We start from the raw sequence: 14,975 nt of genomic DNA, 5'->3' as shown, positions 1-14,975 counted from the left end.
AGGCAGTGAGCCATCATAAGGCCACAACTCTCCTCAACTCTGCCTTAGCTGCTCACCCTCGTATTCCCAGCTTCTTGAGTTTACCAAACATCTCTATTCAGAAAAATGATATAGGAATGATGTTATTAGAATTCCCAGAACCATCCTTCTTGTAAAAACACTGCATTATTCAACCCCTTGTTTAAATTCACTTTCAAGACCCAACTAAAATGTGAAGCCTTCCTAACTTTCCTAGGCAGAGATAGCTGTATTCTCCTTCATGCTCCTAGGGCATTTTGTTTCCACTTATAACACTGTATTTTAATGGTATATATGTGATTCTCCTCCAATAGCCTTTCATCTACAGCACTGTATTCCCAGTATGTAACACAATGCCTGGCCTATGATAGGTGCTTATTAAATATTTCTTGACTAATAAGAAAAAAAGTATTTCCTGCATTGGATTTTGAACCGAAAACATGTAAACAAACCAAGTGCAATTGGTCATGATCAAGGCTTAGTTTTATAATTAGCCTGCCACTTTGATCTTTGGCTAGCATGACCTGTGTAGAATTTTCTTTAAAGTACTATACTTCACATTCAAGGAGTACTGCTAAGTCAAAGCTACTCTTGGAAGGGAATGACCCTTAGACATATATGCAGTATAAGCAGGGCACAGTGGCTCACACCTGTAATCCTAGTACTTTGGGAGGCCGAGGCAGGACGATTACTTGAAGCCAGGCGTGTGGGATCAGCCTTAGCAAGAACAAGACCCCCATCTCTACAAAAAATAACAAAAATCAGCCGAATGTGGTGGCATGCGCCTGTAGTCTCAGTTACTCAGGAGGCTGAGGCAGAAGAATCATTTGAGCCCAGAAGTTTAAGGTTGCAGTGAGCTATGAGGACACCACTGTACTCCTGCCAGGGTGACAGAGTGAGACTCTATCTCAAAAAAAAAAAAAAAAAAAAAGAAATATGTGCAATACAATCACCTTAGTTCCTTTGTGAGCTAAATTATGCAAATAAAAATGCAAATAAATATATGATCTATATACATAAATCATAAAACTGGATGTGTTTTTCACATTGAAAACTAAACAAAAAGTTAACACAACTTTTAAAGGACTTGCTAGTTCATAACATTTCAAATCTATTGTATTAAACATAAAAACTACTGTGCATATTAACCATGAAAACTAATGTGTATATTAAAATACAGAGGGAGGTTCACTTGCTCCCTGCAGCTCACCTCCTGATGCACAGCCCAGCTCCTAACAGGCCACGATCAGTCTGTGGCCCAGGGGTTGGGGACCACAGGCTTAAACAACCAAACTATTTAAGCCATAGTCAAGAAAAGCCAAATTTTAATCCTTATACCAAAAATTTCTAAAGGGACAGCACACCACTTTAACTTATATTTTGCAGGGCATGCCATTCTGTGAAGAAAATCAATTTATTAAATCTTAAACTTTCCCTTTAGTGTTAAAAATGGTAAATACTAAATCTAAATGTGACAGGAATTTTAAAGGTAGGTGAATCAGGCACATAAGTTAACATGTGATCTGGTTTTATTCTGATATTACCAAGTCAATTTATATAAGTTACTTTCTCTCCTCAAAAAAAGAGCATAATTCCTGTTTTCTGTTTTTAGTGATATTGTGATGGCAAAACAAATTTTAAAGGACACGAAAGAAAATTTAGGATCTATTTGAATTTCAAAGTATTATACTGAAGAGATACACAATGAAGATATAATTATTTCTATTCAATAGAAACTAAAATTATGCCAATTAAGATAAAAATTCACTGAAATTAAAGTACTAAATCCTTGAGAAATATAATTAATTTTTATATCTTTTTAAATTTATATTTTCTTAGGCTTTGTTTCCTTAGGTTCATAAAGGTTTTTAAAAGTAATTCCTAACTTTTTCAAATGAGAAATACTGTGCCCTATTTTATTTTTTTATTTATTTTTTTTTTTTTGAGACAGAGTCTCACTTTGTTGCCCGGGCTAGAGTGAGTGCCGTGGCGTCAGCCTAGCTCACAGCAACCTCAGACTCCTGGGCTTAAGCGATCCTACTGCCTCAGCCTCCCGAGTAGCTGGGACTACAGGCATGAGCCACCATGCCCGGCTAATTTTTTTGTATATATATTTTTAGTTGGCCAGATAATTTCTTTCTATTTTTAGTAGAGACGGGGTCTCACTCTTGCTCAGGCTGGTCTCGAACTCCTGACCTCGAGCGATCCACCCGCCTCGGCCTCCCAGAGCTAGGATTACAGGCGTGAGCCACCGCGCCCGGCCTTGTGCCCTATTTTAAAAAGAATAGTTTTATCTTAAGAATGAAATGTTTTATCTTAAGAATGAAATGTACTTAGAGATGACAAATAGCACCTTTCCAATTTAGAAATCCAAGATTTTAAAATAGTGGTTCTCATCCTAACATTTAAAAATCATCAAAACACCATACACAAAGCCTAGACATTTTTGTGGTTATTCATTTATTTTTCCATCGGTTATGTTAAATGAGATACCTTAATAGAAGTATCCAGCTTTTTGATCTATGAAATAATTTTGTTAAGGCTCAGTTGATATTTCAGTTTAAGCCCTTCCTGACTTAACAAAGCCTGAGGGAAGATGACATCATCAAGATTTCTAAAATCAGCTTAGGATTTCTAAACTTAACATTTCTCTTAGGACCTTTCTGTACCTAATATTTAAAAACAGTCTCATTCATATGCTGGCAAACCAGCCCCAAAATAAGACAGCTGAAAATAGTACACTGTTAAAAATATTCAGATGTACAGTTCTCATGATTATAGAGAATAAATCCAGTGGGTTAGCCACTGTAATGGATACCCATATAATAGTAGTCTTGGTCATGGTCATCCTGCAGCCCAACAGGAGGAAAACTGAAGTCTGGATCTCATTTGACTACAGAAAGATGATAAACTTCCAAAGGTACCAACCTGTTAGTTTTAGGGGGATTCTGAACACTACACATAATATAGCATCAGTTTTAGACAACCAAAACAACTAAATGATTCCCAAAAAGCAAATTATATCCACTATGCTATTTATAACTGCTTATCTGAAAGTCTTGAGAAATGTTTCAGAAACTGCCTTTGCAGTGATTAAACTGTTTGCATCCTAATATTAGAAAGAAGAGCTATTTTTTTAAAAGAAATGACTAATGAGAGAGATATAGACAGAATCCAACACAAGTTAAAAAAGAAAAACATATTGTCTCTGAAGAAAGAAGTAATTGGAATAGCCAGGGTTTCAACTTAATCAATGCCATGTTACTGCAAACTATTAAGATTTGGAAAACTTTCCCAAAAATTACAATCAAAGAAAATATGCCCAGGATATAATTGCTTAGTTGCATAATGCATGATAGACTTTATCATAAGAGCACAATCACAAATTGACAAAATATATTAGTAAAGGAGTTAACAAACTGACAGAATAGTTATTTGCAGTATCCCTTTTCTTCATTTATTAATTTAGTACCTGTCATCAGTTACACTCAATATTTTGATCATAGCTTTTTAACAGTTCAGATTTATTATAAGTATATGTAAAATAGTAACATAACTCTTAAATGTTTTGAATTAAATATCCAAAATAATAATAATATAAGATTGAGTTAGGTTTAATTTATTTTTGAAGTTTGCTGTAATTATATTTTCCTATTTGGTTTGATGGCACAAACTATACAAAAAGCCCAGCATAAAAAACTAGAATTTCAAACTAAAGTATATATTTTATTCATTTAAATAATAATGCCTATGTGTTTTATTTCCAATAAATTTGTTTAACTGAGGCAGGGACTCAGAAGAAAAAAATTTCATACAGCTCATGACGTATTAGCCAATTTTGATCTATAATGCAGATAAAAATAAATTAACCAATTAACAGAAGTAAAATAGTACTTAAATATAAAAGAAATCAGAATCAAAAAATCCTAACTATATTTTGGTAGTGTGTATATATATATATATATATATTTATTCTTATACAGATGTATTTATACATAACCCAAAGTAAATTTTATCTTCTCTATATTTTCATTATCTATAGTATTATAATTTATCAAAACAAAATCCATAATGAGGCTGTCATATTTAAAGTAATTAATATTCATTACCTTAGACTGAAGTGCCAGAAAAGGGATAGTGCATCTCTATGCCATATATAGCCTTAAATAAATACAAACCCTGATAAAAAGAAAGCAGCATGCCAGAGATCTCTGAAGACAGCGCCAACGCTGTAAGAGGTGCTTGTACCATGGCTCTGAACTGCTCCTTCCTGTGTGTTATCTGTGGTACTAGAACCATCTCCTTCCCTATGTACTTCCAAATGGGCTGCTTTTCTTAATTTCCTTTATCAGAAGAGATTAAGAGTGGAAGGCAGCTTTAAAATTTTAACAACCATTTTCTCAGCAGTACGATCAAAATTTCGAAAAACATAAACACAGGAACTTTATTTAATACATAATAAAATTTAGATTTACTTTATAGTATTTAATCCAAATATCATGGTGTATATTCAAGACCAATTTCTATAAATGTTAAGGTATTGTTCCCTGCTCATACTGACAGGTCAGTGGACAGAAGATTGTAAGGATCACATTTCTTCCCTATTTGAATGCCACTTATCTGCAGATGAAGAAAGAAGAAAATTTAGACTGGAAAGAATTATAATCTAACTGATTAGCAACGCTGTTTATCTAATGTAGGTATTATCTTTTAAAAATGAGATGGGCTTAAATCTTAACACCCAAAAACTGCAAATGTCACAATCTCTTAGCAACAATATTCAAAAGAGGAATTGTTCCAAAAGACCCTTAAAACAGAACTCCATTGTACTGAGTGGCCAGTGAGACTTGCTATGTTTACTTAATCAAAGGGTAATATTAAACAGCTTCAAATAGTATATAATAAATGCTTTAGCTGAAATTTCTTCTTGGCTCTTGCTTTTGCCAAAGCATCTTAGAAACACAAGGTTTGTAAGTAGTGGGAATTATTGACAACTCTAGCTAACGTATATTCCCTACATTGATATTAAGTGACTAGAAATAAGCTTCAAGGAAAAAAACAAAAAAACAGACATGTGGTCTCAAAATGGCCGTGAGGCAAATATAAAAGCTAAATCACTTGGTTATTGATTCTGAGGCTCAGTGCTTTATTTGAAAGAGCAACTGTATGAGATAACATTTTACTCCATGAAGGTAAGAGCAGTCAAAAACAATCCTGGACTCAATATTATGGAAATCTATAAAAGGATCACTTTTAAACAGACAGTACCTTCTTCGTTTACCCCCTGTACTTAGAGAAGGTTTGGGGGTTCTTGTTGAAACAATCTGGCAGTGCACAGTTCCCAGGAGCAGCATCAGCCATATTGGCCCAATCACTTCTGTCAGAGGTATGCTATGTGGGCTAGAAGCGGAACAGAATAACACTATTGCAGCAACTACAAAAAGGGAAAAAAAATATGCTTAATTATAGATCTGATAGTCACTTCTTCAAAACTTTTAAAATTGTTTTTATATCACTTCTTGCCAGATTATTTTTCTAAATTTAAATGAGTTTAAAATGTACTCCAGACAAGCTCTTTCAGACTATTTTACTGTTTGCCACAGCCTAACCATGGTATATTTAGTAATAAACTCTTGGAGCAAGAGGATAATCAACATAGGCCAGGCATGGTGGCTCATGCCTATAATTCCAGCACTTTGGGAGGCGGAGGCAGGAAGATCACTTGAGGCTACGAGTTCAAGATCAGCCTGAACATAGTGAGACACCATCTCTACAAAAAATAGAAAAATCAGCTGGGTGTAGTGGCATGTGCCTGTAATCCCAGCTGCTTGGGAGGCTGAAGCAGGAGGATTGCTTGAACCTAGAAGTTTGAGGTTGCAGTGAGCTATGATCATGCCACTGCATGCTAGCTTGGGCAACACAGCAAGACAGTGTCTCCAAAACGAGAAAAAAAAAAAAAAGATGATAACCAACATAATCTCTAAAGTACACACCTCAACAATGCAATGAAAGTTAGATGTATATGAATCTAAGTGTAAGATCACAATTGAAAGAACCACACTAACTTCAAGTACATTTATTTCTTTGTTTTATAAAGAAGGAAGTCTCATGGTAAGTATAATGAGGCTATAAAGAGCTTCTTATTAACAGAGGTCTATCTCCTTAGAATTAATAATGTAAACTTACTTAGGCATATTTTCCAGGGAAACCACCCAACAATGCTTACCATTACTGCATGAAGGGGTAATCTTGTTTTTGGCTGCTCAGCATCCCTTAGACTTTCTGTACATAAACTCTCTTTACCTTTTAGGAGTCTCCCTTCTTTATCTGTCTACCAAATGTTTTTATTTCTTTTTTTCAGGGATACACATGTAATCTAGGCTTGCCACAGTTTCAATAACTCTGAGCATAGTAGCTAATAAAAAGATGGGTAAGTGATCTAAGGAGGGCCAATCAGAATCTTTTCCAGGGACTAACACAGGTGCTTGAAGAAGGCCTTTCTCCTAGATCACAAACACTAAAGACAATGAAAATATGAAATTGCCAGGGACCATCTCAGCCACTATTCAGAAAGAGCCAACCTAGGAGTGTGACTGGCAAGGAAGGAGAGTCAACAGCATAAAAAGCGAAGATATCACCTGAGCCTCTAGATCCAGCCATGCCTGAATCCAGGGCCTAGGAGTACCTAATTCTGTTTTGAAACAAGTGGAAAATTTTAATATTAGAAGATTTTTGATCATTTTGTTAAGTACCATCATTGTAATGTAGTCATGCAATATGCATATTTTGAAGAGATGTATTCATATTGATATATTCAGGGGTACAATGTCTTGATATATATAATTTACTTTAACAAAACAGATTTAAGTAAACATCCCAAAATGTTAATAATTATTAAATCAAAAAGATGGGTGTATATGGGTGTTAAGGTGACCATGTAATTTATCATTTAAACTAGGACACTTCTGAGAGTGAAATAGGGGCTGTTAAAAGCACCAGGACAACGTGAGTAAACTTGGATAGTTGGACAGTCCAAGGTAAATTAGGACATATGGTCACCTAGGTTAGACTTCAAACTGGGCTTTACCTACCATACTTGGTGACTGTGTGGCTTTGGTCTCTCAGGTCTGTCAGGTCCTATGTTTATAAGGTAGGCATAGTAATAGTACCTAGGCTGGGCATGGTGGCTCAGGCCTGTAATCCTAGCACTCTGGGAGGCCAAGGCAGGAGGATCAATTGAGCTCAGGATTTCGAGACTAGCCTGAACGAGACCCTGTCTCTACTAAAAATAGAAAAATTAGCTGGGTGCAGTGGCATATGCCTGTAATCCCAGCTACTGGGGAGGCTGAGGCAGGAGGATCGCTTGAGTCCAAGAGTTTGAGGTTGCAGTGAGCTATGATGATGCCATTGCACTCCAGCTGGGGTCTCACTCTGTCTCAAAGAAAAAAATAGTACCTATATTTCACTGGGTGGTTGTGAGAATTAAATGAGATCCAGAAAGCACTTAGTGTATGGTGTATAGAAAGAATTTCAATAGAATGAGGACAGCTCAGATCACAGTGGCAAAAGGTACAGAAAAAAGAAACCATACCTAAGGCATGAAAAATAAACTTGTATAGTTTGTATTTTTTAAAAAAAGACTGGTGTGTGTGTTATGGGGGATACATTTTGAAGAGGTTTTCTTTCCAATTTTTAAAAATCATCTCAATTTCTATTTTTCTTTAGCCATCTAGAGATTCAAATTTTCATAAAATTATATTGGAAAATAACTGCTTTGTTTTCTTAAACATTTTATATACCAAACCAGTTTTTGTGTCTTATTAACATACTCATACTCACTTTATACTCAGTAGTTGTTACTATATATTTAAAAAAAAGTCTTAGTAACCCTAAAAATATAACATGCTGAAAGTTAAAAGCAAAATGTATGTCCATCACTCAATTATACCTTGAAGAAGATAAAGTACAAGAAGCCAGAAAAAGATGACCTTTGATGTTACTTGTAACCACCACCGGAAGAAAAAGGGAAAAAACACAACTCGAACAATTCCCTTTCTAGTCAGAGAAGTCCAAGGACTTTCAGGCTTAGCCTTAGCAAATGCAGACCCTGGAAAAAAGTAAAATAAATGATATATATAGAGAGAGATATATTTTTTAAATCCAGAGTAGCAGAAAAGAATCAACTTCTATTCAATTCAGAGTATAATCTCCTCAGATAAAAAATTTCAATGTTTGGAAAAACAACACATATAACTTTATTCTGTACTATGCTATGAGTGAGAAATATCCAATTTTGAGTAATAGATGCTTTTAAAAATATCCTTCATGCTGTATTAACTAACTCAGGTACTTTGAAAAACATTATTAATTGAAATTAACAGCAGAATTTCCCCCACATATTTTACAAATATAGGACAATATTCAAATGTCAGTTCTAGTTTGGAATTACAAATTACCACTTTAATTTTTATAACCAAGTCCTATAGTTTAATAAGTAAACATGAGCTGTTACTCTTTTACACTTATTTCTTGGAATGATCTTTAGTGTGAGGAAAGACTAATCAGTAAGATTTAAATGCTTCCACTCTCTTTTTTATATTACTACTGCCTTCATTTAGGCTCATAATGCTTTTATTGCTGCAAATATATATGTATATAGCCTATTTTGAATTGTTCCATCAAGGTGAATGTCTACGTGTATTAAGCATTTATTTGTCCAATACTCACCTCTTACAAGATCAACATCTATGAGGTCTGGTTTCACATGAGCTGTTTTCTTTGGTTTATTCCTTAACCCCTATGATATATTAAAAGAAGTACTGAAATTATATATACACATATTATTTAAAAATCCAGAATAGCAGAAAATAATCAACTCCTAAACATTTCAATTTAAATAAAGTAATAATATACACAACAATGTAACACATTATACATTTGTTACAAATGGAACATAATTATAGTATTGTAATAAATTTGATTACTTTCCTAGAGGATATATTTAGGGATATGTGTAACATGCGAGGCCTGTTTATTATTAACAGTAAAATTATAATACAAAGACTATCATTATCAAGCAAACTCAGGTGTACAGCCTGAGATGGTCCAGAGGATTGCATTGGCCCCAGATTGACATTAGGAGAGTATTGAGGCTAGCTCGGGGAACAGTGGCCCCCAAGGGCCCTCAAGGTGTGATGCTGGGGGTGTTATTGCAGAAAGCAGTAGATCACAGAGCTGAGGACCAGATCGAGATGCAGACTTCTCGGCAGGTACCAATCAGCTGAGAGCCAGGATGATGCGTATCTCAGGGCTGCCACCATGTTCACATGCCAACCAACCAATGATCAGAATGCAATGCCACCTCATCGCCTCAGAACTTAGATACTATAACAAGGAAGAGGGAGAGGAAGAGGCAGTTATTGTGAATTGAATTTAAATTTGAAATTATTGAACACTGACTAAAATTAAGTTTCTACCATCAGTGTACAGAGTGGAAGTGAGGGGCGGAAATCAAAATTAGTGGCTAAAAAAACTATGGAAAAATAAGTCATTTTATTACTTAAGACTAGGATGTTAAGAATTAGAAGAACTTAAGCTAAACTCCTCTGGAGCCAAGTGCTAAGAGATGACACAAGTGTTGAGATGATTTGCTTATTATTCATTAAATTAAGCAAGTAGGCCAGGTACAGTGGCTCACATCTGTAATCCTAGCACTGTGAGAGGCTAAGATGGTAGTACAGCTTGAGGCCAGGAGTTTGGGACCAACCTGGTCAACACAGCAAGACCTCGTCTCTATAAAAATTAGCAAAATTTGCCGGGCATGGTGGTGCATGCCTGTTGTCCCAGCTATTCGGGTGGCTGAGACAGGAGGATCACCAGGGCCCAGGAGTTTGAGGTTGCAGTGAGCTATGATGTTGCCACCGTACTCTAGCCCAGGCAACAGAACAAGACTGTCTAAAAAAAAAAAAAAAAAAGTATATATATATATATATATAATATATATTATATATATATATATTATATATATATATAGCAAGTAACTGTGCAGTAAGTCCTTTCTTTGGTTCTAATCCAGGTAACAACCTCCTAAAGTAAAAGTCTGATTAAGTACTGCTTGCATCTAAAACAAAGAAAAGGATAGCATTTGAGGTCAGAATTAACTAAGATGTCTGAACCAAAAATATACCCTGAAACAGAGATGCAATTAACCTTTGGACTCCTTCAGATAGTCTGTCCTTCTGAAGTACCCAGAGACACACACACACACACACACACAAAAAAAAAATATGAAGGAGAAGGAAAAGGTCAGGGTTTAAGATAGCAATGATAATTTTTACATATAGTCGATTCCCATATTTGCAAATTTGCCTACTTGCTAAAATTTAGCTGTACCCCCAAATACTCAGAGTGCTTTTGCCCTCATTTACAGACATGCGCAGAGTGGCAAAAAAAAGTTTAGCTACCCAACTTGCACCTTCCCACAGCTGAGGTCGAACAAGGCAATGCTTTACCTTATTGTTTCAGCTCTCATTACTGTAAACAGGTGTACTTTTCACTGTCTATTTAGTGTCATGTTTTTCACATTAGTTGGCAACTTTGTTGTTTAAGATGGCCCTCCGGTATAAGTGATGCCTAGTGTTCCTACATATAAGACGACTGCGATGTGCCTTATGGAGAAAGTATGTATTAGATAATCTCTGTTCAGACATGATCTATAGTGCTGCTGCCCATGAGTTCGTTGTTAATGAATCAACAATATATACTGAATAGGTGTTTTTAAACAGAAACACATATAAAACAAAGTTATGTACTGACTGGTTGACAAAAGTACTGTGATCAAGGGCTCACAGGTATCTAACTCTGTATTTCCCTAGCAGCAATGGTTCAGTATTTGCTAATTAAGTGTTCATGGTGACTTCATAGAACATAGCTACCACAAACAATGAGAATCAACTGTATCTGTACTCTATTTCCCATTTTAATGTCATTATAGAGTGGCTGATAGATTATAAATCATTTCCAAGATTTTTCAAATTAGAAAGCCTTTTTTTTTTTTTTTGAGACAGGGTCTCCCTCTGTTGCCTGGGCTAGAGTGCAGTGACATCATCATAGCTCACTGCAACCTCAAACTCCTGGACTCAAGGGATCCTCCTGCCTTCTGAGTACCTGGGATTACAGGCTTACCCCACCACAGCCAGCTAATTTTTATATTTTTTGTAGAGATGGGGATCTCACTTTTGCTCAGGGTGGTCTCAAATTCCTGGCCTCAAGTGATCTTCCCACCTCGGCCTCCCAAAGTGCTAGAATTACAGGTGTGAGCCACCGCACCACACCTGGAAAGGCAATTCTAATGAAAACATACATTTAAACAAAATTTTGTTAATAAAGTACTATTTTGCTTTGGTATAAAATTTATTACAATGAGATTTTTACCTTTATTAGAGTCAAAAATTTGAGAATAGTAACATTTTAATTCATTTCTTTTATAATTGTTTCTCTAACAACTTGAAAATAACTTCATTGTCAATGTTTTCTGACTAATCTGAAGCTTAATTTACTGCTGTATACCTAAAATTTTTATTAAGATTCTTTTAAGAACTGAAGTCTTTATAATAAGAGAAACAGCGAATTGTCTTGATTTATGCAACTGTTGTTTTTCAAAATGCTCCTTCTAACTTGACCTTATTTATATGTGGTTCTTTTGTTATTTTATGTGCTATTAAAACATTTCTTTTCAGCTATATTGTACAGCCACATTATAATTGCCAGTTTTGGTAACATTTTTCCTTCCCTTCAAGGTAGCCTATCGGAATAAAGAGTTTAAAAAAACAAAAGCAGAAAAATTTCACTGATAAGTCTAATATTAATAATTTTATTTGCAAAAATAAAAGCCATTAGCACCAAGACATGAGCATTCATAAAATCTGATTTTAATTAAGTAGATTTTTAAGTTGGAAAATTTTAACTTGGTTAGAGGTAAACTACATTCACACAAGGAGCACAGCTTTCAGTACTACCATAGACCTTCAAAAAGTTTAAATGAACAAATGCAAAATGAAAACTAGTTTTTAAAAAAACAGAATGAGGAACTACTGATTTATGCACAAACTAGAAGGTAGAAACAAGCAGTAAAAATGCAATAAATCCCCAAGAATCAAAATATTTTCTTTATTGAATATACATTTAAACTTTTATAGTACACTCCTATAGTGAAATGACTCAAATGCAGTAGTATGAAATTTTGCATTTTTAAAAAATCTCTAAGTATACAGATAATGTTGAGCCAAAAAATGAAAAGGGCTGTTTAAGTTTAGAAAGTACTTCTCTTCAGTGACACAGACTTCCTGTGCTTTCATTGAAACTATTGTATACTTAGACTCTATCAAAGCACATAAATGTTAGTTTCACTTTCCAGAATTCCTGTTCAGTTCCCCAATCCCTTTTTCCTCTATAATCACTTTACAAGCTTTTTGGTGAAGCTTTGAAAGTGTAGTAGGTAATAAAACAGGGAAAACTTCCACATTTATTTTTAAATTTTGGTAAAGGTGATCAGCAAATGAAACAAAGTTTTTAGTTATAATTTCTAAAATGTTTAAGAAAAAATAACTTCCAACTTACAAAGATTTTATACTTTAGCAATATCAACTATGGGTCTTTAATTTGAAAAATAAAAATTTTCAAGAAATATATTTCCATATCTTTCTTTGCTTAATTTGTCACCACTTTGACAACTAATGAGAGAATCGATTATTACGTGGGATGAATTCAATACATTTGGTATAATGTTCTCTAAACAAAAGGTGAGTATTTAGGTTTTTTTTTTTTTATCAAATATTAACATTAAGACATCACAGTTATGCACCTCTCTACCTTCCTTAGAATAAACATAAAATTATTTGACGCTATAAATTTGCCTCCACTAGACTATTTAGCAAAAATGGAACATGCTTTTAGGCTTGTCAACAAACTGACCCTCTACATTCATAATAATAAAGAGTAAGTTTTAATACTGTTTTTAATTCTTCAATTACTATTACAAAGTATTACCTTTAAAGGTAAACATATTTCAGAATGAAGTTATAGGAACCAACTTCACTAAGATCATCCTGTCAGTGGCACCAAGTAGCAACTAACATAATCCTTCCTTACCCTAACTTCTATTTAGGCATTAAAATAGCTCTTTTAAAAAAGAAGAAATTACCTATGTAATGTAGTAGTTTGTGATGAATGGCTCCCAAAAACTAAAAAATTATTTTGGTATATATTTTTTGAGGTTTTTAAATTTCAAAAACTTCCAAATGTGTCAACTGATAACATATCCTCTCAGGTACTTAATGTCTTCTGTCCAATGAATTACAGGCTTTGTAACTATCAAAGAGTATAAAAGGCTTCGCGGCCTCTTACAAGACCTCTCTGCTACTCTTTATCTGCTTGACTATCCCCAACTCTCTTAATACCCTCTCCATACTATTTTCTCATAAATCTCCTACTTCTTTCCTTCTTTACTTGCAACTCTTTCTTTGCCTATCTATTAAGTGTTGGTGTTTCCCAATGTTCTGTTCTCAGCCCTTTTCTTTCATCCTTCAATGGAAATCTATTCATCCCTATGGCTACATCCATGTAGTATGTACAATATATAATAAACACACACATATACACACTTTATATAATAAACTGAGGACTCCCAAATCTCTCTCCCAAGTACCAACTAGATATTTCTAAAACAGAATTCCAAATCTGTTCCTCTTCCAGTATTATACCTCGTGCTGCTTTAGTGAATTTGAGAAAATATAAATTTAATTTTCTGCTTAAAATCTTCTAATGTCTCTTCCATTGTTTTCTAGATTATGTCTAAACTCTTGGTAAGGCAGCCAAACCCCTTCATAATCTGACTTCCATCTTCCCTTCTAGTTTTACTCCTAACCACCCTCATCTCCTTCCTCCACCTAACCTATTACCAAATCAAACTTCTTGAGGATTCCTGACTCAGTCACGCACCTTCATTCCTTTATGCATATTTTTATATGCTTTCCTTCTGTCCAGAATGTCTTCCTCATTCTTCTCCCCAATGTCTGTCAAACTCAGTTCCTGAACCACTTCCTCTATGAAGTTTTTCTTAGCTAACCTTCCCAGGGTTGTCTCTCCCTGCACTTTCCTATAGAGACTTAGACATGCCTCTCTTACTTGAATTTGTCTCATTTGTAATTATGCATCTCACCTATAAAACTATAATCTATTTCATCTTTCTGTCCCCATGACTTAATCCTATATTTAAGGCACACCACAACTTTGTTAAATGTATTAAGGTATAAAAATAGTTTAAGATTAAAATTGATGAATGGCAAAGAATTTGCTCTTTATTATAGATGACTAAGTTATCTAAAAACTAACAGATTTTTTTGAACAGATTTTTAAGTAACTATAGACATTGGTTTTCAATCTAATGTAAATCTTTCTATTTAAAACAGGAAATGTCAAGTAACTAAAGTAACATTCTCTAGGCCCAAATTAAATTTAGCTCGTGCAGGAACACACTGATTAGTATCTATGCAAATGAAAAATATAAATCTTATTACCAAAAAAGAGTGCTGAGAAACAACAAATTTAGTTTTAAAAGTAGTTTTCATGCTAGCAAGTTAGCCTATGAGAATATCTTTTTGGCATAAGAGAGATGACTGCATGTTCAGGAAGAAAATATCTACTACAAAAATATTTTAATTAATGCTTTACTTTCCTAAATTCTTTTTAAAAATGACCAACTTTTCAGCGACTCTTTTTGAGTCCAAGGCATTCTGTTAGTAGCACCAAAACGCAGATCTCAATTAAGCAGAGCAGCATTTGCACAGGATCACTCAGGCGGGAAAAATCCTGAAACACTTACCAGTTTAATAAACTGTACAGAGCAATGACAGCATCAAAAGGGAGGAAAAGCAAACTAGAAGTATAAGGTGACAAGT

The 14,975-nt window shown here is 34.5% G+C and overlaps 1 protein-coding gene across 3 annotated transcripts in view; it reads right to left on the bottom strand.

Moving 5' to 3' along the window:
• Positions 1–14,975, bottom strand: part of PHTF2 (putative homeodomain transcription factor 2) — a 113,922-nt gene that overhangs the window by 34,868 nt on the left and 64,079 nt on the right. For 2 of the 3 annotated variants that reach the window (XM_045565570.1, XM_045565571.1), the window contains exons 4-7: positions 8,746–8,815; positions 7,967–8,125; positions 5,287–5,452; positions 4,197–4,361 (exon numbers count right to left, since the gene is read on the bottom strand). In XM_045565570.1, the coding sequence (XP_045421526.1) occupies positions 4,197–4,361; positions 5,287–5,452; positions 7,967–8,125; positions 8,746–8,815 (560 nt within the window). Of the gene's footprint in view, positions 1–4,196; positions 4,362–5,286; positions 5,453–7,966; positions 8,126–8,745; positions 8,816–14,899; positions 14,912–14,975 lie in introns of all 3 variants that reach the window. The other variant, XM_045565568.1, reaches the window with a different exon arrangement.

Source organism: Lemur catta, chromosome 11, assembly GCF_020740605.2.
Source record: "Lemur catta isolate mLemCat1 chromosome 11, mLemCat1.pri, whole genome shotgun sequence".
In the NCBI taxonomy this organism is placed as follows: domain Eukaryota; kingdom Metazoa; phylum Chordata; class Mammalia; order Primates; family Lemuridae; genus Lemur; species Lemur catta.
The sequence above is the reverse complement of the archived record's forward strand: the minus strand, read 5'-3'. Positions and strand labels throughout refer to the sequence as shown.